Source organism: Neolamprologus brichardi, chromosome 14 (genome assembly GCF_056152115.1).
Source record: "Neolamprologus brichardi isolate AB-2024 chromosome 14, ASM5615211v1, whole genome shotgun sequence".
Classification (NCBI taxonomy): Eukaryota; Metazoa; Chordata; class Actinopteri; order Cichliformes; family Cichlidae; genus Neolamprologus; species Neolamprologus brichardi.
The window spans coordinates 37327307-37348946 of NC_142117.1; the positions used below are offsets into that span (position 1 = coordinate 37327307).

General features: G+C 43.1%; 1 protein-coding gene across 4 annotated transcripts in view; it reads right to left on the reverse strand.

The window, feature by feature from the left end:
• Nucleotides 1–18220, reverse strand: part of ltbp4 (latent transforming growth factor beta binding protein 4) — a 62547-nt gene extending 44327 nt beyond the window's left edge. For 3 of the 4 annotated variants that reach the window (XM_087851284.1, XM_087851283.1, XM_087851281.1), the window contains exons 1-3: nucleotides 18015–18220; nucleotides 7507–7577; nucleotides 2834–3506 (exon numbers count right to left, since the gene is read on the reverse strand). In XM_087851284.1, coding sequence (XP_087707410.1) covers nucleotides 2834–3506; nucleotides 7507–7577; nucleotides 18015–18220 — 950 coding nt within the window. Of the gene's footprint in view, nucleotides 1–2833; nucleotides 3507–7506; nucleotides 7578–15843; nucleotides 15881–18014 lie in introns of those variants that run through there. The other variant, XM_087851285.1, reaches the window with a different exon arrangement.
• Between the last annotated feature and the right edge of the window lie 3420 nt (nucleotides 18221–21640).

Consider the following 21640-nt stretch of genomic DNA (forward strand, 5'->3'; position numbering starts at 1 on the left):
AACGACCCCTCAAATTATACTGGAGAAGATCTGAAGCCCAACAAAATTTTGCACGCTTAATAGTATTTTGTGTCAAGATAGGTAACAAACCTCAGTCACTGGACTCTGCCTGGAATTGCAGTCACTTGAATGAGTGGACCATGGTCACTGATCACTGCTTAGACATTTACTTGATTTTTTATGACATTTTGACATGTCTCTGCGTATTATTCCTTACACTGTCGGCGAGTCAGCCTCGCTGATTGATGACAGTGACACTGAGGTGAATTGTTGATGAGAACTGTTGTAATTTTCTGTCAGTAAGCACTGCTGTTTTTGCCTGTTAGCTGCTGTTAGCACCTGTTTGCCGTTGTTACTGAAAACCTTTGTGAAGTGGCTCTAACTTGGGCACATTCGCACTTAGCTAAAAACTCTCATTTGATGGGAGAATATAATTAAGCTGTTTTTCAAACGAAAAGTACTTATAGGATGCTGGAGCCTAATTTTAGCTGGCATGATGTTAGCTTGTAAAATTATGTTGTTGTTCAGCTGGCCAGGTACTGAGGGCAGCGTGTCTGATATATTTTTAGTCTTCTTTTATCACAACCAGCGGGAAAGTGATAAAAAAAAGATTCTCTTTCTGTCGCTGACAGCAGGATATAGGTGTTGGAAAAAAAATAGCATTGATAATTTCTATGGAAACAATGTTACTGGGTATGATCCAGTCATCATGTCCAATGTGCACATGATGTCACAGGCATATCTTCTATAACTTTAGTTCTTGCTACCATTTTTCTTTATAACTTTAACCATAGTTAGCATTTATCTGTGATCCTTAGCCATTCTTAGTATAGTTCCTTAACTTTAGCTGTTTAGCAATCATGCAGCAAATGTACTTTTTATGCACCATCTTTATGGCATCCATAATGTCTAAAAACACAGGAAAACACTTAAGTCAGAAGACCAACTTCAAAACTAGGGAAATGTAACCCTCTAAGAAATCTTTTTATGCAATGATTTGCTGTAAAAAAAATTTAAAAAAAAGCTGTTTTGTTTTGTTTTGTTTTAACTGACAGAATGTCAGTTACAGATTATACATCTGGACCCAGTGTAGCTCCAGTGTTATGGTTTCCTAGGGCAGTAAACTGAGAGAATGATTTCAAGTGGCCATAAATAGAGTGATAGAAAACAGTGGTGCAGCAACAGCAGAGTGAACAAACAGCACAGATTAATCTGCTGGAGCTGATAACCACAGAGACGCCCTGCAGTCTGATGCAAAGTTTATTTTTCATTCCTGAACTTAAACGTTACAGCTGCCGCTTTGTCGCTTTTTATGAGCCACAAAAAGCACAGTACAGACAAAACCTGAGCCTGTTCCAAACATGCAGCTTCTGAACGTTAAAGTAAAACAAATTGCTGTAAATTCAAAAAGCTGTACTTTTAAGATTGTTAGTTAGACCAACGGGTGTAGCCTGTAAAGGTGAGTGCATGCTCAAAATGATGAGTTAACATCGTTTGGTAACACGATGTTGACAATATTGATCCGATCCTTACTCAAAATCCTGGATCAGATATCAGCAACCAGATCTATCCCGTCTGAGTCCGTGTTGTTCTAAGTTTACTTCATCAGAAATGCTGAATGTTTTTTTAACAACTCATTCATTTCACACTGCATCAGTACAAAGGTACCAACAGACACCTGACGGTAAGGTGTTGGTAAAAACCTTCCTCATCAAGAGGAAGTTTCTCAAGCCGTCGTCAGGATGATGTCAGCTTAAGACACTGAAACAACACGAACACCGACCTGATCTTAATGCAGGTTTGATGTGCAGCTAGAGAAAATAAAACTGTTGATAAATAAGTGTTGATGAATTATTAAATCCTTGTTTAGTCATACCGAAATTATCAGCAGATACCCAAAGCCATGATTTCAAACCAGAGAAGGAAAGAGATGAATTGCTGACACTCTATCCCAGATCAGAGGGGTTCTGTGTTTATCCAAAATCTACACAAACTCAGAGGCATCCTTAGCAACCCTCTTGTTGTTGTGATGAAAAAGGTCTTTACTGTGAAAAACTTCTGTTTAATCTGCAGCAGACAGAACATAAAACATTCTCCCACAGCCTGTAGGGACCATGGCTCTAACCTTTGACCTCCACCACCTGACCTATGACTCAAGGGTCGTGCTGACTTTCAGTTTGTGAATCTGGATTTCAGCAGAGGTCAGACTCTCCGGAGAAGTGAAAGCTCAGGTCTTTCTTCCCATCTCCTCATCTGGATCTGAGTTAGACGGATTTGTGGAACAAAGATCAGGATGGATGGGGAAGTTTTCCCAGCTGATTCTGGAACATTTAAAAAATTTTAGAGCCTCCAGCAGCTTCGGGAAGTAGTGCCTGATCTTTGTACAACATACAGTGCACAATACAGCGTATATAATCAAAAAAAGAACTCCACCTGGTGTCTGAACAGAGAACGGCACTGACTGTGCAGTGATGATGAGGAAGAAGAAAAAGCAGGAGAGAAGGACAAAGAGGAGCTACAAAACAGCTGGTTAAACTCTCCAGATACTAAGGAAAGGTGCCTCAGTGCATCCTTCATCATCTCCTTTAGCAAAGGAGTCACTGGAGGATCCTTTGTGAAAGGAGAGGGGGCTTAGACTGTCCCCCCACCTTAAACACGTCTGAGCTTAAATAAAGAGAGTTACAGAGTTAAAGTTTCCCATCAAGGTCGAGGAAGAGTGGACCAGAAAAGACTCAGGAGGGATTTTATTTTTGTGGACAGAGGAGTGGAAACAAGGAGGTTAGGAAAGGAAAAAGAGGAGATGAGAAGATAAAGAAGATGAGTTTTTTGTTACCTCAGCTTTTTTGCTCCTGCCATCTTTTTCTCCTTCCTCTCTTCTGTCCTCCTCTCCTTCTCCTCTATCCTTGCCTTCCTCTCATTCTGATCCTCGTCCTGTCCTGGATCAAACTCGGGTGGAGGCGTTTCGAAAGTGCCTGGTCTCCTCTCCTCTGCTTCAGATCCAGGATCAGAACTCTGATTGGAGGCTGTCAGCCCTTCATCTGGATCTGGATCGAGCCGGATTACAGTGGGACTTTTTGGGGAGGCTTGGTTCTCCTCACGAGTCAGAAACCGCTTGGAAACACCTCCTCCACTGTCAGCTCCATCATTCTCTTCAGTTTGACCTCCAAAGCCTACAGCCTTGGCAGGACCAGAGTCAGGAACCTTTGTGTCCTCCTCTCCATCAGCCTGAGCGGAAGTCGGGTTCGGGTCTGAAGGTTCAGGTGGAGGTTCGGGTGGAGGTGAGCTGGCAGCAGGTTTGGTGCTCCTCTGGGGGCTCAGAGCTGGTTGTGGTGGGATCCGGAGGGGTCTGAGGTGGACCGGGAACTCTGTCGGGTGGATGGATGTCAGCAGGCGTCCTGGTGCAGAAAGGGGTAGCTGACAGCGGTAACCATGGAAACCTCGTCTGCACACGCACCTGTTAAACTGTCGACACAGCGCCCCGTTACGGCAGGGAGGAGAACACCTGGCTGAAGAAGAAGGAGAGCGCGCTTCATTAACAGAACATTACTGCAGCATAGACAGCAGTCAAATACCCTGATGTAACAAAGCCGGGCCGATCTCACTGTGACACCAATTCAATTCAATTTTATTTATATAGCGCCAAATCACAACAAAAGTCACCTCAAGGCGCTTCATAGATACAGAGAAAAACCCAACAATCATATCACCCCCTATGAGCAGCACTTTGGTGACAGTGGGAAGGAAAAACTCCCTTTTAACAGGAAGAAACCTCCGGCAGAAACAGGATAAAAGACACCAGCAGCTCATAACAGCAGCTCATTGGCTAATGGACCATCAGTTATAAGTCATTAGCTAATGAGCATACATACATACATACACATACATATATATTAGGGGTGCAACGATACACAAAATTCACGGTTCGGTTTGATACTTTAGTGTCACGGTTCGATATTTTTTCGATACAAAAAAAATGTTCATGCCTTTTTAATTTGTCATTTATTAAAATTATAAATATATATTTTAACTCAAACGTACAGTTTTTAAATTGAATGTTGCTGAAACAACAAAAGGATAAAATAATAAATCTATCTGATCGAGGAATCACTCATCTTTGGAAAAGAGAGTTTATTACAGAGAAATGACTCTTTCCAAAATAAAAGCTATACTATACGCTTCTTCTGGGCTATATTCTCAGCAGCATATTAAACATATCAGGTCCCCATAAGGAGAATCATGTGCTAACGGCTGTCTAAATGACTCGGCTAAAGTTTGTAGCATGCGTGCTTGTTGTTTTTGTCTGCTTTCACTTGTCTTTGCACTAGGATGATGTCAGAGTAAATGTGCAGTCATATTCGTTGTGTTCCCACTAGTATGGGCTCAAAATGTGGTCATAAATATTTTGTACTTGTAAATCAGTTTTGTATGTGTAAAAAGAATTTGTGTGTGGACTTAGCCAAAATTACCCTGCAAATTACAAGTACGAATTTTGACCCTATTTTTCTTCCTTTCATCTGATTGGTCAATGTCATGTCAATCACCAATGTAACAATCCAATCAGAGAACAGATGGGTTTGGCTGTCGGAGGGGCGCTTTTTTGAACTGCAGGTCTTTGAAGGGAATAAATGCCCTCTTACATGCCAACCCAGCGTTTCCTTCATCACCACGAAGGAAAACAGTCTGTGGTCGTCCAAGTTTGGTGATTTTTGTGTCACAGGTCTACGTGTTTAATACAGGGACTTCAACAGCCCTTTCAACAGCGCTGCGGACCGCGGGGTGGGGGCGGGCAGTGTTTTGGAAATGACAGTCTTCATTACAAAGCTTTCTTCGTTATGAATTAGCATAGATGTTTTTATTGAACATTTGAAGGACTAGCAAAAAAACAGAAACTCTTGTAGAGGACATAAAGTCAGAGATAGAAAAGACAAGGAGCAGGTGCATCTAGTACAGGTAGAGCTGCTGCAAAAACCCACAGAGCTCAGCAGCCAGCAACAAATTCTGGATCCTTTGCTTTTAGTTAGCATTAGCAGCACATCCTGCATCCGATGTGAAAGGACTTTCATGCTGCGCACTGACTCACAGCAATGGTCCCGGATCAGCCCTGTCTTTGTGTTAAACTAATCCTAAAGTAATAATGGTATTTCTAACCACTGATATACCACAACTTTATCCTTTCAACAGCTGCTGAAAGTTAGGGGACCTAGCTGCTATCGGATATTTATATAGAGATCCTCCAGCTTCAAACTGTATTACCCTTCAAGGACCTGCAGTTCAAAAAAGCGCCCCTCCGACAGCCAAACCCATCTGTTCTCTGATTGGATTGTTACATTTGTGATTGACATGACATTGACCAATCAGATGAAAGGAAGAAAAATAGGGTCAAAATTCGTACTTGTAACTTGCAGGGGGCTTTTTTTTGGCTAAGTCCACACACAAATCTTTTTTACGCACACACAAATCTTTTTTACACATACAAATCTTTTTTACACATACAAATCTTTTTTACGCACACACAAATTCATTTTACACATACGAAACTGATTTACAAGTACAAAATATTTAAGACCACATTTTGAGCCCATACACTAGTGCTGTCAGCGTTAATCTGAAATGACGTTAACGCCACAACACGGCAAATCTCCGTTTATGAGTTACCGCAGATCGCCCCGTGCGTGGGGCTGGAGGTGTCAACACGTTAACGAGCTAACTGCGCTAACGCACTAGTTCCCACCCATGTAATTGAGCATTGTGTGACACATCCAACATACTGTTTTACTTTTGTCCATGACGCGCTTACCTTCAGGGTCATATTTCACATGAAAACCAAAATAGTTCCAAACGCCAGATCTGAATGAGGGTGGGGGAGGTTCAATTTGCCATGTTGCAACGAGAGCTTAGCTTCTGTCTCGCTAGCTTGTGCTGAGCTCAGTGAATCTGCGTTCGACTACTCCGCCTAGGCTGCACTGTCGAGCGCAGATCCACTGAGCGCTCAACACAGACAGCATCGTCAGAAGGAAAGTTGATAAAATAAATTAAAAATGTTGTATTGTTCGATACATATGCGTACTGTATCGAACGGTTCAATATCGATACGAGTATCGTTGCACCCCTTTATATATATATATGTGTGTGTGTGTATGTGTATATATACATCACATCTCTCTCTGTGAGCGTCTGTGAGCAGCTTGACCAGCAGGTTACTGCTGCATCACTCAATCACTCAGAGAAGCACCTTTAAAACTGATTTGAGGTCAGACCCAGGTTGGGGGGGGGTTAAAAACAGGTTTTTAACTCTGCAGTTTCTTTCTTTTATTCTCTTTGGTTTGATCTGCATTTCCTGTCTGACAAACAGAAACTCAGCGCCAGCGTTTCCCTCTGTGAGTCTGCACACCAACTGCTCAACAACGTGACTCAACACAAAACTTCACTCTGCACGCCCTGAGCTGAGTGTGTGTGTGTGTGTGAGAATTCGAGTCGGAGGCAAAATCTGTTTCTATTCACGAGTTTCTGCTTCAGACAATCCCCATAATCCCGTCCTGAAAGAAACCATTAGGATCCACGTGTGTAAAATTACTTTTATATGTGGCTAATCTGCACAGAATAACAACACACACACACACACACACACAGACGTGTATAATATAATATCCCATTATATCCTGCATGGATTCAGCCCCTGGATCCAGATTAGTCTGAGATATTTTGTCTGGGACATCCTGATGATGTTTCACAGTTTGATTTGTTTTGGCTGATATGAAGAGAAAAGCTGAAGAACAATCACCCAGTTTATTCTCCTCTCGTTTGGAGCTGCTAAACAATAAGTGTTGAAAAAAAAACCATCATCTGGATGAACAAATCAATCATGTGACCCTGTGACAGAGGGCGAAAAAAGTTGTTTGGTTTTAGCTAAGAATTAAAATCTGAGTTCAACAGTGAGCGCTTAGTTTTACGGACTCAGGAAGTGGATTTCCTGCTCATCGTCTCCACTAATGTTTCAGCAGCTTTTGCCGTTTCCATGTTAGCTTCGTTTATCAGCACCAGAGGCTTCCTTTGATTAACAGGAAGAAGCAGGTTCAGATTTTATGAATTAAAAATGAACCGTTAGCTTTGAGAAGCCACTCTGCTTTAAACTTTGTTCTGTGGGAGCGCCTGCAGGTCTGCAGGTGGAGTGCATAAATCCAGCTCTGCATATGGACTCCACCACCCAGCATCATTTCACACTTTAAACTGTGATGCACGCTGACAGCAGCTCCACCTGACCTGCATTATCAGATCCGTCTGTGCAGACTCAGCAGCTGGACGCTGGGTGGATGCTATGGGCATCCATCTGGGCTGCACCTGAGGACCAAAACCAACCAAATCTGCAGATGGATCAGTGTGCATGCTTGTTGCACGTGTGTGCTGCAGATTTGTTAAACTGCGCAGCAAGATGAGTGATGTTGACTAAAATAAAGAACACTTCTAACAAAATTCACGCTAGTGGTGGTTCCCTCACGTCATACTCACGTTTGGTGCATCTCCTGGTTTTAGGCGACAGCATCCATCCAGCACAGCAGCGATCTCCACATACTCGAGGCCTGCAGAGAAAGGAGGCGTTTTAAACTTTAACACTTGATTTAGAAGTAATAAAAAGGTAAAAAAACATTCCCTCCTTACAAACAGGCAGTCCGCTATTTGCGGCTGGGTTCACTGTCTTCCAATAAAACATTTAAACATTCCCAGTAAACCGTTACCTCGCAGGTCTTCTGGAAAAAGGAGTCAATTCACAGACAAACCTTGGATCAAGAGCCGCTGCCCCTCATCAAAGTGACGGGCCGGTGTGACTCCGCAGCTGTGTACAACAGGAAGTGTGAGGGAAACCAGAGATTTGTTTGAAAGCTTAACACAAGCAGTCAGCTGATCAAAGGTGTTGGATCACCCTGCAGAGAAAACATGATCCCAAACAGCCAATCAGAGCCCTAAAGAGACTGAATCCTGACCATTAGGGTTTGAGTCTGAGATTAACTCAAATCTAGAACGATGAAACCAAAGTGGAAATCACTCTAGAAACACTTCCCAAAGACAAAAGGTCTTTGTGAGTCTTTCTGGCATCGAGACCACTTAAATCCACCCAAGAACTCTTCCACACCAGGGGAGCTGGTTCTAGGCTGTTGTCCAGCTGCGTTTCAGAGGAAAAGTGGTACAAAATGCTCCAAAACCAGAGATTAAATATCATTGAAGTCTATTTTACTCACATTCACATTAAAAGTGAAGAAACTGAGACAGTCTGAACAGCAAGTTTCCAAGAGGTCCCAAAACCAAGTCCTGGTCAAACTCTGTGCAACACAAGTTATGGAGTCAGTCTGAGGTCACACAAAGACCCGAAGATGAGCAGCCGAAAAGTAAATGGGCAAGTTCTCTGGTGCATATCCAGTGTTGGGGAGTAACGGAATACATGTACCGCCGTTACATATTTAAAATATAAAATATGATTAACTGTATTCCGTTATAGTTACCGTTTAAAAAGGTGGTATTTAGAATACAGTTACTTTGTTGAAATAAATGGATTACACGGCGGTACTTTCCTGTTTCATATTGTGGCGGGTCAGGACTGTTTGGGTTTTGTTTGACAGCTACGTTCTGTTGTTCCAGGTGGCAGTGTTACGGTTGCCATGGTTACAGGGTGACGCTCTCTCTCTGCGTGTTTCCTGGGTGAGAGAGGCCTTTTTGTTGTTGTTGTGCTAAGCTAACAGGCAGAATGCTACAGGTATAGCTCTAAAGAATGTAGCATCATAGGCAGTGTAGTCCGTGCTGCAGGGAGAATGGACTGCCATACACGTTATGTGTCTGTGAGCGAGGGAGGGAGAAAAAGGAAAAGTACGAGCTGTCATCGAGCAGAAACGGGAGCTGGAAGCATGTAAATATAATAATAACCACTGCAGCCAAGAAGAGAGCCTGACGAGCCCAGTTGTAAGTAAGCTATTAAGACTCGACTGTACACCGTGTTTGTGTTTTCCTCCAAAAACAATAAGTTCTGTTGGAGCAGCCTTTCAACGCCTCTCTCTGTCTCTCGCTAGCAAAGTTGACCCAGACAACAAAGTAAAGCTAGTTTTCAGCTACGAGCCCGACACGAGCCCGACACGAGCCCGACACGAACCTGACGTATTAGCCAGAGGTCCCTTTACTACGGTTCGGAGCCGCGGACCTTCAGTAACAGTAATAAATCACAGCAATAGTACATTCATGTAGTTGTAAACAGCATGATAATATATTAAGTAATCCAAAGTATTCAGAATACGTTACTCTCATTGAGTAACGTAACGGAATACGTTACAGAATACATTTTGGGACATGTAATCTGTAATCTGTAATGGAATACATTTTAAAAATAACCTTCCCAACACTGCATATTTTTGATGGAGACATTTGTGTGTTAGGTGACACTTTTGGGAAATGTCACTGATGTTTCTCCACTGAAAATAAGTGGAACTAGTTCTAGATTGTAAAGAACGCTGTGGGAGTCGTGGTAACTGTGGGAAGTTCTCCAATATTCATTAACAGAGAAAGTTCTGTCTCGGCAGCAACTTCACTGCAATCCTTTGAAGCCAAGTCCATAGAGCAGTCTGAAAACTGGTCTTTGTGCACCTGGAGACAGCTTCGAAAAACCAAACACCATCCAACATCAACACTGATCCAGTTCTCGCTTTGCATCTTTTTGCATGATTGTAACAGAAACACAACTTTATGTTAAACATCTAAAATGCAGCTGAAAAAGGCTGAAGAACAATCCAGGCTGCAGGCTTGCTTCAAGAACATCTCGGTATCCCAAGGAAGTGGATGTGGACCGAATGTGAGGGTATCTCTGCGACCCGGGTAAGTGGGAGAAAATTGATTATATATATTGTTTAGGCTGGAGATCTTCTGATGTTCAGACATGAAAGCAACAAGGCGGTGTAACAGATATAACTCTGACAGCGATGAATAAACCGGGCTCGGGGCTTGGTTCGGGTTTCGGGGGCCGCGGCAGAGATGAGACGCTGTTTGTTAAATGTAGCCGACCGAGTGTGGACACAGCTTCTCTGCAGAGGATTTAATCATTACTCACAGCGTACCGGTCGTATTGTAGCAGCACAGGAGGCCCCACTAACTCACACCGGGATCAGTGCGTGTCCAAACAAAGATTTAGCATTACCACACATACAGCCCTGAACCTGTATACACACAGACGGGTGAGTCCGGAGAGAGGCGCAGGGGTACAAGTTAGAGTAAAGACCCCTTCATACAGGAACGGCAGCTGATAGAAATAAGCACGTCGCAAGATTTCTGCTGGTTCACCAGATTAAAGTTAAGACTCTAAGACCTTTAATACAAAGACATTCGAAGGATTTTCCTGAGTCTGCAAAGCACGACAAAAAGCTCAGCTTAAATACGTTTTGTTGATGCTTTCACCTGCAGCCTTAGAGCAACACAATCATCGAATAATCCCCAAATATTCAGACTGCAGAATAATCTGAAGTGTCTGCGGTTTAAAATAATCCTTCTTTATCTTATACTGGAACTTCGTGTGTCCTCTCTCTGAAACAAGTGTTTTAGCTTCTCCCACATTAAAACAGCTTTCACCTGATCAAATATGATGATCCACAATAGCAAGTGAAAGTTAAAGCTCCGCTTTCAGAGTCAATCGAATAAATAAAAATCGAAACACATTCAGTTTAGCAGAAACACATCAGAAGCTAAAAATAAGAAATCTTTCCTCAGGAAAGTGACTGAGAACAAATCGTCCTACAAACAGAGTAATGACCCTCCTCCAGCTCATGCATGCACCTGCAGACAACATTTCATTTAGCAGCAGCTTTTATCAAATTAACAGTTTCTCAAACAACTAATCAGTCATCTAGTCGCTGCACTTTAAGGAAGTTAAGCTGCCAACAGTAACACGGTGACGGTCATATGAGACTCTTTCTGGGGACGAAGCACAGTGCTGAGTCTGAATGAGTGGTTTTATATTTTCATTACAAGCTGTTCTGTTAAAACGACTACAACCTGCGCCACGTCAGGTGCAGGGGGAGGGGCATAAACACACACGGTTGTTTCACTGACTTTTCGGGGACATTATCCCAGAGTTTCACCAACACCAAAGACCGACAAGAATGACCCAGAAGTCAGGAAGGAGCCCGAGTCGGGTCGAGTCAGGGAGTCCACAGCTTCTCTGAAACCACGAGCCTGTGTTTGCTTCCTACGCTCTCAGACACTTTGAGCTTCAAAGAATCTCCTTTAGCCTTCAGACACTGAGCAGCCTGTTGGCCTCCACAAAGCTCGCCCTCAATCAGTCTGAGCTTTCTCTGTCCTGACGGGACGGCCGATTAGAGTGACAAAAAAATCAAGAGCTATAAAAGAAACCACAGAAATGTGCTGGAGAAGCTGAGTCGATAAAACATTTTATTTATTAACGTGTAGGGTTTTTGGTGTTTCCTGTCGTACATCTCCTGTTCCAGAGGGAAACGCTCATTTTAAACATGACCAAAACTTTAAACACTGATGTCGGCGTAGCTTCAGACTTCTCTTAACTCTAAGTTTCTTACAGTTTTTCTACTCTTGGATCTGTGAGGTCATAGAAAAGGCATAGCTCTAGTACGGTCACCTCATGTTGAGAAGCTCCACCCACCTAATATCTATGAGGGGCAACCAATCAGAAGAAAGATCCTTTGTGGGGACAGAAATGAAAACAGCTTGTTTCAGATAGAGAATGAACTGACGGGCTGCATCAAGGCCCAGAACGACATAAAGAGGGATTATTTTAAACTGTGACTCATGCAAAGCTGCTCTAACAGAGTCCAAGAAAAAAACATGGAACTGAAATAAACAGAATAGATTCACACAGAAATATGTGTGCTAATACACACATTCATACAAAGAAACTTAACATAAAATGTAAAAGTATCAATAAAGGACAAAAATAAAGGTAAGCACAGTGTTGAACATTTAATTACGCAAATAAAATAAAACAAAAACTCTGATTTCTGATTGCTACGTTAACGCAGAGCAGAGCATCATTAAACTGATCTACGTTGGTTTTAGTCGCAGCAGCTTCTTCTTCTTCTGTTTGAGATTAAACCGGTGTCAGCAGCAGGGAGGCTTTAAAATGCTTCAGAGTCAGCAGAATCACAGACAGACGTGTGCTGTCCTACACGCTAAGTATTAACATGTTTTATATACGATTCTGTCAGACAGCATCTCCACCATCAGCCGGCTTCTCTCCTCAGCAGATGTTGCTGTAATGTGGCTCCTGCTGCAGACACTCGGATCAGTCAACGTGCAGCATGTGCACGGTAAGAAAAGAAAAGTGGACTTTGTGATGTCAGATTAACAGCAGAACTTCTTTGATTTGTACAGAAAATCCTTAAAGGAGTTTGACTTTTGAACAAACAAATGTTTGCTGCTGAAATTAATAAACTCTGCAATAAGCAGCATTGTCTTCTTCTGTGGTTTTATGTAGAAAGACCCTCTGCAGACTCAGCAGAAGAAGACTTTTAATGTATTTATCTCACAGCAAACAAACAATGTTTGTTATAAAGAGTTTGTCAGAAGCAAAGTGGCAGGATTTTGGTTTCACTGCAGATGCTAATGTATGCTAACACGAAACTCCCCACCTTCTTCTGATTGGCCAGCTTCTGGAAGCCTACCAACCTCACTCGTTCACCAGATTAAATTTAAGACTTTAAGACCTTTAATACAAAGACATTCGAAGGATTTTCCTGAGTCTGCAAAGCACGACAAAAAGCTCAGCTTAAATACGTTTTGTTGATGCTTTCACCTGCAGCCTTAGAGCAACACAATCATCGAATAATCCCCAAATATTCAGACTGCAGAATAATCTGAAGTGTCTGCGGTTTAAAATAATCCTTCTTTATCTTATACTGGAACTTCGTGTGTCCTCTCTCTGAAACAAGTGTTTTAGCGTCTCCCACTTTAAAACTGATCAAATATGATGATCCACAATAGCAAGTGAAAGTTAAAGCTCTGCTTTCAGAGTCAATCGAATAAATAAAAATCGAAACACATTCAGTTTAGTAGAAACACACCAGAAGCTAAAAATAAGAAATCTTTCCTCAGGAAAGTGACTGAGAACAAATCGTCCAACAAACAGAGTAATGACCCTCCTCCAGGTCATGCATGCACCTGCAGACAACATTTCATTTAGCAGCAGCTTTTATCAAATTAACAGTTTCTCAAACAACTAATCAGTCATCTAGTCGCTGCACTTTAAGGAAGTTAAGCTGCCAACAGTAACACGGTGACGGTCATATGAGACTCTTTCTGGGGACGAAGCACAGTGCTGAGTCTGAATGAGTGGTTTTATATTTTCATTACAAGCTGTTCTGTTAAAACGACTACAACCTGCGCCACGTCAGGTGCAGGGGGAGGGGCATAAACACACACGGTTGTTTCACTGACTTTTCGGGGACATTATCCCAGAGTTTCACCAACACCAAAGACCGACAAGAATGACCCAGAAGTCAGGAAGGAGCCCGAGTCGGGTCGAGTCAGGGAGTCCACAGCTTCTCTGAAACCACGAGCCTGTGTTTGCTTCCTACGCTCTCAGACACTTTGAGCTTCAAAGAATCTCCTTTAGCCTTCAGACACTGAGCAGCCTGTTGGCCTCCACAAAGCTCGCCCTCAGTCAGGCTGAGCTTTCTCTGTCCTGACAGGACGGCCGATTAGAGTGACAAAAAAATCAAGAGCTATAAAAGAAACCACAGAAATGTGCTGGAGAAGCTGAGAAGATAAAACATTTTATTTATTAACGTGTAGGGTTTTTGGTGTTTCCTGTCGTACATCTCCTGTTCCAGAGGGAAACGCTCATTTTAAACATGACCAAAACTTTAAACACTGATGTCGGCGTAGCTTCAGACTTCTCTTAACTCTAAGTTTCTTACAGTTTTTCTACTCTTGGATCTGTGAGGTCATAGAAAAGGCATAGCTCTAGTACGGTCACCTCATGTTGAGAAGCTCCACCCACCTAATATCTATGAGGGGCAACCAATCAGAAGAAAGATCCTTTGTGGGGACAGAAATGAAAACAGCTTGTTTCAGATAGAGAATGAACTGACGGGCTGCATCAAGGCCCAGAACGACATAAAGAGGGATTATTTTAAACTGTGACTCATGCAAAGCTGCTCTAACAGAGTCCAAGAAAAAAACATGGAACTGAAATAAACAGAATAGATTCACACAGAAATATGTGTGCTAATACACACATTCATACAAAGAAACTTAACATAAAATGTAAAAGTATCAATAAAGGACAAAAATAAAGGTAAGCACAGTGTTGAACATTTAATTACGCAAATAAAATAAAACAAAAACTCTGATTTCTGATTGCTACGTTAACGCAGAGCAGAGCATCATTAAACTGATCTACGTTGGTTTTAGTCGCAGCAGCTTCTTCTTCTTCTGTTTGAGATTAAACCGGTGTCAGCAGCAGGGAGGCTTTAAAATGCTTCAGAGTCAGCAGAATCACAGACAGACGTGTGCTGTCCTACACGCTAAGTATTAACATGTTTTATATACGATTCTGTCAGACAGCATCTCCACCATCAGCCGGCTTCTCTCCTCAGCAGATGTTGCTGTAATGTGGCTCCTGCTGCAGACACTCGGATCAGTCAACGTGCAGCATGTGCACGCTAAGAAAAGAAAAGTGGACTTTGTGATGTCAGATTAACAGCAGAACTTCTTTGATTTGTACAGAAAATCCTTAAATTATTTTGACTTTTGAACAAACAAATGTTTGCTGCTGAAATTAATGCAACTCTGCAATAAGCAGCATTGTCTTCTTCTGTGGTTTTATGTAGAAAGACCCTCTGCAGACTCAGCAGAAGAAGACTTTTAATGTATTTATCTCACAGCAAACAAACAATGTTTGTTATAAAGAGTTTGTCAGAAGCAAAGTGGCAGGATTTTGGTTTCACTGCAGATGCTAATGTATGCTAACACGAACACGAAACTCCCCACCTTCTTCTGATTGGCCAGCTTCTGGAAGCCTACCAACCTCACTCGCACTCTCCCATTTTACCCGAGCACACCTGCACTTCACCACACAATAACACACAAAATTACACCACATTAGGGCTGCCACAAACGATTATTTTGATCGTCGACTAGTCACCGATTATTTTTGTGATTAGTCGACTAATCAGATCATCATCCATTGGACGTAAAACATACAGCTTATTGCACCAGCAGCATCTGCTCTTATATAACTATCATTAGCTTACAGCTTTAAGTGTTTAAGGTATGTGCTAACTAAAAATAAAGACAAGATGATAGTTTATTAAATTTTAATGAAGTTTGCAGATTGTTTCGGTGAAGTTTAATAAACTCCTTGCTATCTAAAATATAACAGGACACCGGAGTAAATTCTCGAGCATCTCACACTTCTGATAATCAGCTGTCTGCTTGATGTTCATTCAGCTGTGTAAAAACTATAACTTTAATCTCAGCCAAACTGATTTACTCAGGAACAAATAAAATACAAAAAAATAAAGCCAAACAATAACATTTTTAAGTTATCTAAGTGACTTATATATCATGTTTAACCTGAGTAACGAAAGACAGCGGTGGGTTTGAAAACGATTTGCGGGAGTCCGGTGTTCTCACGGCTCTAGTTAGCCTAGCCCCCGGCTAGCTATCGAGCTAGTGGCTAACAGACGTCTCCGAAAACGTCGGAGCGCTTTTGAAAATATGTGGTGTCTTGATAAACTGAGCAGATATTTGAGGTTTACACAGCTACATTCTCGCCTGAAAATATGTTAAACGTTTATTTTGTGACCCAGAAAGAATAATAAGAGTAATATTAAAACTAACTAGCTGCCGCCATTGTTGGAAACTGAGCTGGGCTGCGCTATGAATTCTGGGACACAGTTTCTTCTTCTTCGGGGTTTAACGGCAGCTGGCATCCTTGTGCATGCAGTGCTGCCATCTTCTGTTTCAGTCCGTTATTACACTCTTAAATCCTACTTCTTATTCCTGCGTCTTTTGTGATCTTACAAAGCTTCAAACGACGCGTCGACTATTAAATCAGTCGTCGACGATTTTGATAGTCGACGTAATCGTGACTAGTCGACTAATCGTGGCAGCCCTACGCCACATACATGTTGAAGGTTATGTGATCACATCACGTGATAACAATTTCCAATCAAATTAAAAAGATAATTTCATGGGTCAAACCACCAAAAACAAAGCAAATCAGCTTTACGTAGAGTGTGGGACCAAAAAACGTTGTGTGTACGTTTGATCATGTAGAGCGTTTGGAGAGCATGACGCTAAATCAGCCACTTCCTCTGACAGTACGCTGAAGCCAACGAGGCTTCTTCACACAAACATGTCTGCTTTCCCCCTTTAAACCGGCTCTGTTTAAACACACACTGTTTATAAGGACGATAACCCCGACCTGAGCCTGAGTGAGCCTGAATCTACCCCTAAACCCGCACGGTCAACACGCACACACACACACACACAAACACACACATTCCTGAGCTGCCTTACGGTCACACTACATCACAGACAGGTAGACCAGATGCTCTCAGACATGCTGTTCAGGGTAATCCAGCTGTTTTCATGTGTCCAGCACCTGGAAAGCAGCCTCACCTGAGGCCTGCACGATGAAGCAGGACTTTGGTCTTATCCATAAATATGAATTTGCTTATTTTTCATTTAAAAAAATACAGAAATGTAAGGATTTCAAAAATAAGAACAGCATAACATGTTTTGCATCAAATATGAACATCAAACATCTAGTTTGATAAAAATATTTTTGAGCTTCAACATCTGTAATTCTGTTCACATGATGTCGACTGTTTTAAAGATTTTCTAGATTTCGTGTGTGAGAAGCTGGAAATCAGATATCAGTCCCCTCCTGCAACCTTGAGCTGCCTACAGGTGTCCAAATCCACCTTCAAGCATCCAGCTCTACGTGCCCAAAAGTGCTCCCACAAACATCTGTGCATATCCTGATGGGAGGTGGTCAGCTCGACCTGGGTCAGGGCGTCCGTGAGCTCCTGCGGTGCAATACACAAACCTCACCTTTGGATTCAGGTCTGAGGAGCATGAGCGCCGATCGGTGGCATCAATGCCTTCGTCATCAAAGAAATGCCTGCACACTCTGAGGCCAGGCATCGTCCTCTACCAGGAGGAGCCTGCTGCAGGTGGACCCGGCGTGACAGAGTCTGAGGATTTCATCCTGGTTTCTAAGGGGACTCAGGTACCCGTAGCTAACACCTGGAGGTCTGTGGGACGTCCGAGGATTTTCCTCCCCAGGGTGCTGAGCCGGTCCTGCTGGATGTGGCTGAAGGGGTTGTAACGTTCACCACGGCGTCTCCAGACTCTGTCTCTTGTGCTCAGTGTGAGCCTGCTCTCATCCACTAGAGCTGGACCTGTTGGTTCCCGTGCAGCAGGTTTGGCCCTCCTGCAGTCTGATTCTGACAGTCAGTCGGTCAGAAACGTGCACGAGGAGCATGACGGAGGTCTTACTGTAGCATTCGTGCAGTGCTCCTCCTGCTCCTCAGGGAGATGCTCTTCTACAGCTCCCGTGGACACAGAGGAGGAGCAGGTGCACCTGTGCAGCAGGTCCCAGCAGTTGGATGACACCAGCAGAGCACAAAGCAGAACTAGAGAGAAATGGGTCAGGATGAATAATACCTGCACAACCACTCACCTGAGGGTCACACCTGCACAGCCTGAAGCTGAAGTCCTGTTGTGTCTGTGATGATAGAGATTTAAACAGCTGACAGCACACCTGCGGACTCGCTGTGATGACAAGCCAACACAAAGCACACAACCAAAGCTCCTCACTCAGCTGAGCCTGTTTACACACGGGTGTGACGTCACCGTGACCAGGACACAGAAAGTTTTTTGTTCTCTCCTCTCAGATGATTTCAGACATGAAGTGAGCCGCAGACCGACAGCAGCTGATTATAAGTGAATTATTTGTGTTGGTGGTGTGCATGTGATGGTGATGATGATGGTGCGGTGCTCACCCTCTCGGAGCTGCTCTCCGGCGGTCCCCGGGCTTCCCTCCGCTCCCCCGCGGTGCTGCCGTGGTTGTGCCCGCGCTCAGCCTCCTCCCCCCGGCCGGGCTCGTCTCCAGTCCCGCGTGCTGTTGTGCGTGCCCGGCGGGCTGCAGTGCTGCGGAGCAGAGCGCTGCAGCCCAGCAGGTCCAGAGGCAGAGCTCACAGAGCCGCATGTTCTCCACAGGAGCTCCGAGATCAGCTGCAGCTGAGAGGTTCAGGCTCTCTGTGAGCGTGGGACATCCGAACACCCACAGCCGCTGCTGCCGCCAGCCAACTGGAAGAGAGCAGCAGCCAAGCAGCCAATGAGAGGCCAGAGGCGGGCGAAGGAGGCAAGGAGGGAAGGAAAGGAGGGAGAGGAGTGTGCTGTGGAAAGCCTGCGGTGGCTGTTCTCTGGCACCAGAGGGTGCCATCACAAACACCTGTCTGTGTGTGTGTGTGTGTGTGTGTGTGTGTGTGTGTTAACTTGCTTTTGACATCTCTCCCTTCATGCAGTGATCTCTGCTTTCACTCTATATTCTGGTCATGTCCACTTTTCAACCAATCAGGATTCAGCCTCTGGATCATTGTAGGGTCTTCACCTCACAATAGAGCTTATTGCGATTTGGTGCTACATAAAAAAATGCGCTGTCAGCCTTCTGCAGGACTGCACGCGAGCACGTCTGCGTGGGCTGCACACCTGTCTGCACACCTGTCTGCACACCTGTCTGCACACCTGTCTGCACAGACAAATAAGACACAAATGCAGCACCGTAACTTCAGCATTACTGTGTAAGCTGTCAGCAGCCTGAGATCAACAAATAGTTCTTAAGTCTTTTATCAAATGCGTGTTTTACTCGTTTTATGACATGTAACCTCAGTTTCTGTCAGGATGAAGCTGAAACATCGCTTATTCAGATGCCCCTCTGTGTGTCAGTGATTGATAGACCCATGAGGTTATTCAATTCATTTCAATTCAATTTTATTTATTTATAAAGCGCCAAATCACAACAAAAGTTGCCTCAAGGCGCTTCATAGATACAGAGAAAAACCCAACAATCATATGACCCCCTATGAGCAGCACTTTGGCGACAGTGGGAAGGAAAAACTCCCTTTTAACAGGAAGAAACCTCCAGGAGAACCAGGCTCAGGGAGGGGCGGGGCCATCTGCTGTGATTGGTTGGGGTGAGAGAAGGAAGACAGGATAAAGACATGCTGTGGAAGAGAGACAGAGATTAATAACAGATATGATTCAATACAGAGAGGTCTGTTAATACATAGTGAGCGAGAAAGGTGACTGGAAAGGAAAAACTCAATGCATCATGGGAATCCCCGGCAGCCTACGTCTATTGCAGCATAACTAAGGGAGGATTCAGGGTCACCTGGTCCAGCCCTAACTATATGCTTTAGCAAAAAGGAAAGTTTGAAGCCTAATCTTGAAAGTAGAGATAGTGTCTGTCTCCTGAATCCAAACTGGAAGCTGGTTCCACAGAAGAGAGGCCTGAAAACTGAAGGCTCTCCCTCCCATTCTACTTTTAAATACTCTAGGAACAACAAGTAGGCCTGCAGAGCGAGAGCGAAGTGCTCTAATAGGGTAATATGGTACTACAAGGTCATTAAGATAAGATGGGGCCTGATTATTTAAGACCTTGTATGTGAGGAGCAGGATTTTGAATTCTGGATTTAACAGGAAGCCAAAACAGGAGAAATCTGCTCTCTCTTTCTAGTCCCTGTCAGTACTCTTGCTGCAGCATTTTGGATTAACTGAAGGCTTTTCAGGGAGTTTTTTGGACATCCTGATAATAATGAATTACAGTCGTCCAGCCTGGAAGTAATAAATGCATGAACTAGTTTTTCAGCGTCACTCTGAGACAGGATATTTCTAATTTTAGAGATGTTGCACAAATGGGAGAACGCAGTCTTACATGTTTGTTTAATATGTGCGTTGAAGGACATGTCCTGGTCAAAAAAGACTCCAAGGTTCCTCACAGTGTTACTGGAGGCCAAGGTAATGCCATCCAGAGTAAGAATCTGGTTAGATACCATATTTCTAAGATTTTCAGGGCCGAGTACAATGACCTCAGTTATATCTGAGTTAAGAAGCAGAAAGTTAGTGGCCATCCAAGTCTTTATGTCTTTAAGACATTCCTGCAGTTTAACTCATTGGTGTGTGTTATCTGGCTTCATGGACAGTTAGAGCTGGGTGTCATCTGCATAGCAGTGAAAATGTATGCTATGTCTTCTAATGATGCTGCCTAGGGGAAGCATGTATAATGTAAACAGAATTGGTCCTAGCACTGAACCCTGTGGAACTCCATAATTAACCTCAGTGTGTGAAGAGGACTCTCCATTTACATGCACAATCTGGAGTCTATTAGATAGATATGATACAAACCACTGCAGTGCAATACCTGTAATACCTACAGCATGTTCTAATCGCTCTAATAGGATATTATGGTCAACAGTATCGAATGCTGCACTAAGGTCTAGCAGGACAAGCACAGAGATGAGTCCACTGTCAGAGGCCATAAGAAGATCATTTGTAACCTTCACTAAAGCTGTTTCTGTGCTGTGATGAACTCTGAAACCTGACTGAAACTCTTCAAATAAACCATTCCTCTGCAGATGATCTGTTAGCTGTTTGACAACTACTCTTTCAAGGATTTTTGATATGAAAGGAAGGTTGGAGATTGGCATATAATTAGCTAAGACTGCTGGGTCTAGAGATGGCTTTTTGAGTAAAGGTTTAACTGCAGCCACCTTGAAGGCCTGTGGTACATAGCCGATTATTAGAGATAGGTTGATCATATATAAGATCGAAGAATTAATCAATGGCAGGACTTCTTTGAGCAGTTTTGTAGGAATGGGGTCTAAAAGACACGTTGATGGTTTGGAGGAAGTAATTATTGAAGTTAACTCAGAAAGATTAATTGGAGAAAAAGAGTCTAACTTAACATCAATGGTACTAAGAGTAGCTGTAGATAATATTAGATCTGTGGGATGATTATTGGTAATTTTTTCTCTAATGATAAAAATTTTATTTGTGAAGAAGTTCATGAAGTCATTACTAGTTAACGTTAAAGGGATGGTTGGCTCAAAAGAGCTCTGACTTTTTGTCAGCCTGGCTACAGTGCTGAAGAGAAACCTGGGGTTGTTCTTATTTTCTTCAATCAGTGATGAGTAGTAAGCTGTTCTGGCTTTGCGGAGGGCTTTCTTATAAAGCAACAAACTATTTCTCCAGGCTAAATGATGATCCTCTAAATTTGTGACACGCCATTTCCTCTCCAGATTACGAGTCATCTGCTTTAGGGTACGTGTTTGAGAATTATACCACGGGGTCAGGTATTTCTGATTAGAGACCTTAGTTTTCACTGGAGCTACAGTATCCAGAGTCGTACGTAGTGAGGAGGTGAAATTATTAACAAGATAATCGACCTCTGTTGGGGTAGCGTTCAGATAGCTGCTCTGCTCTGTGTTGGTACAGGGCATTGACGATGATAACAGTGGCTGGATTATATTCTTAAACTTAGTTACAGCGCTTTCAGAAAGCCATCTACTTTGATAAAGTCCACTCTCCACTGCTGCGTAATCAATTATTGTAAATGTAAATGTTATCA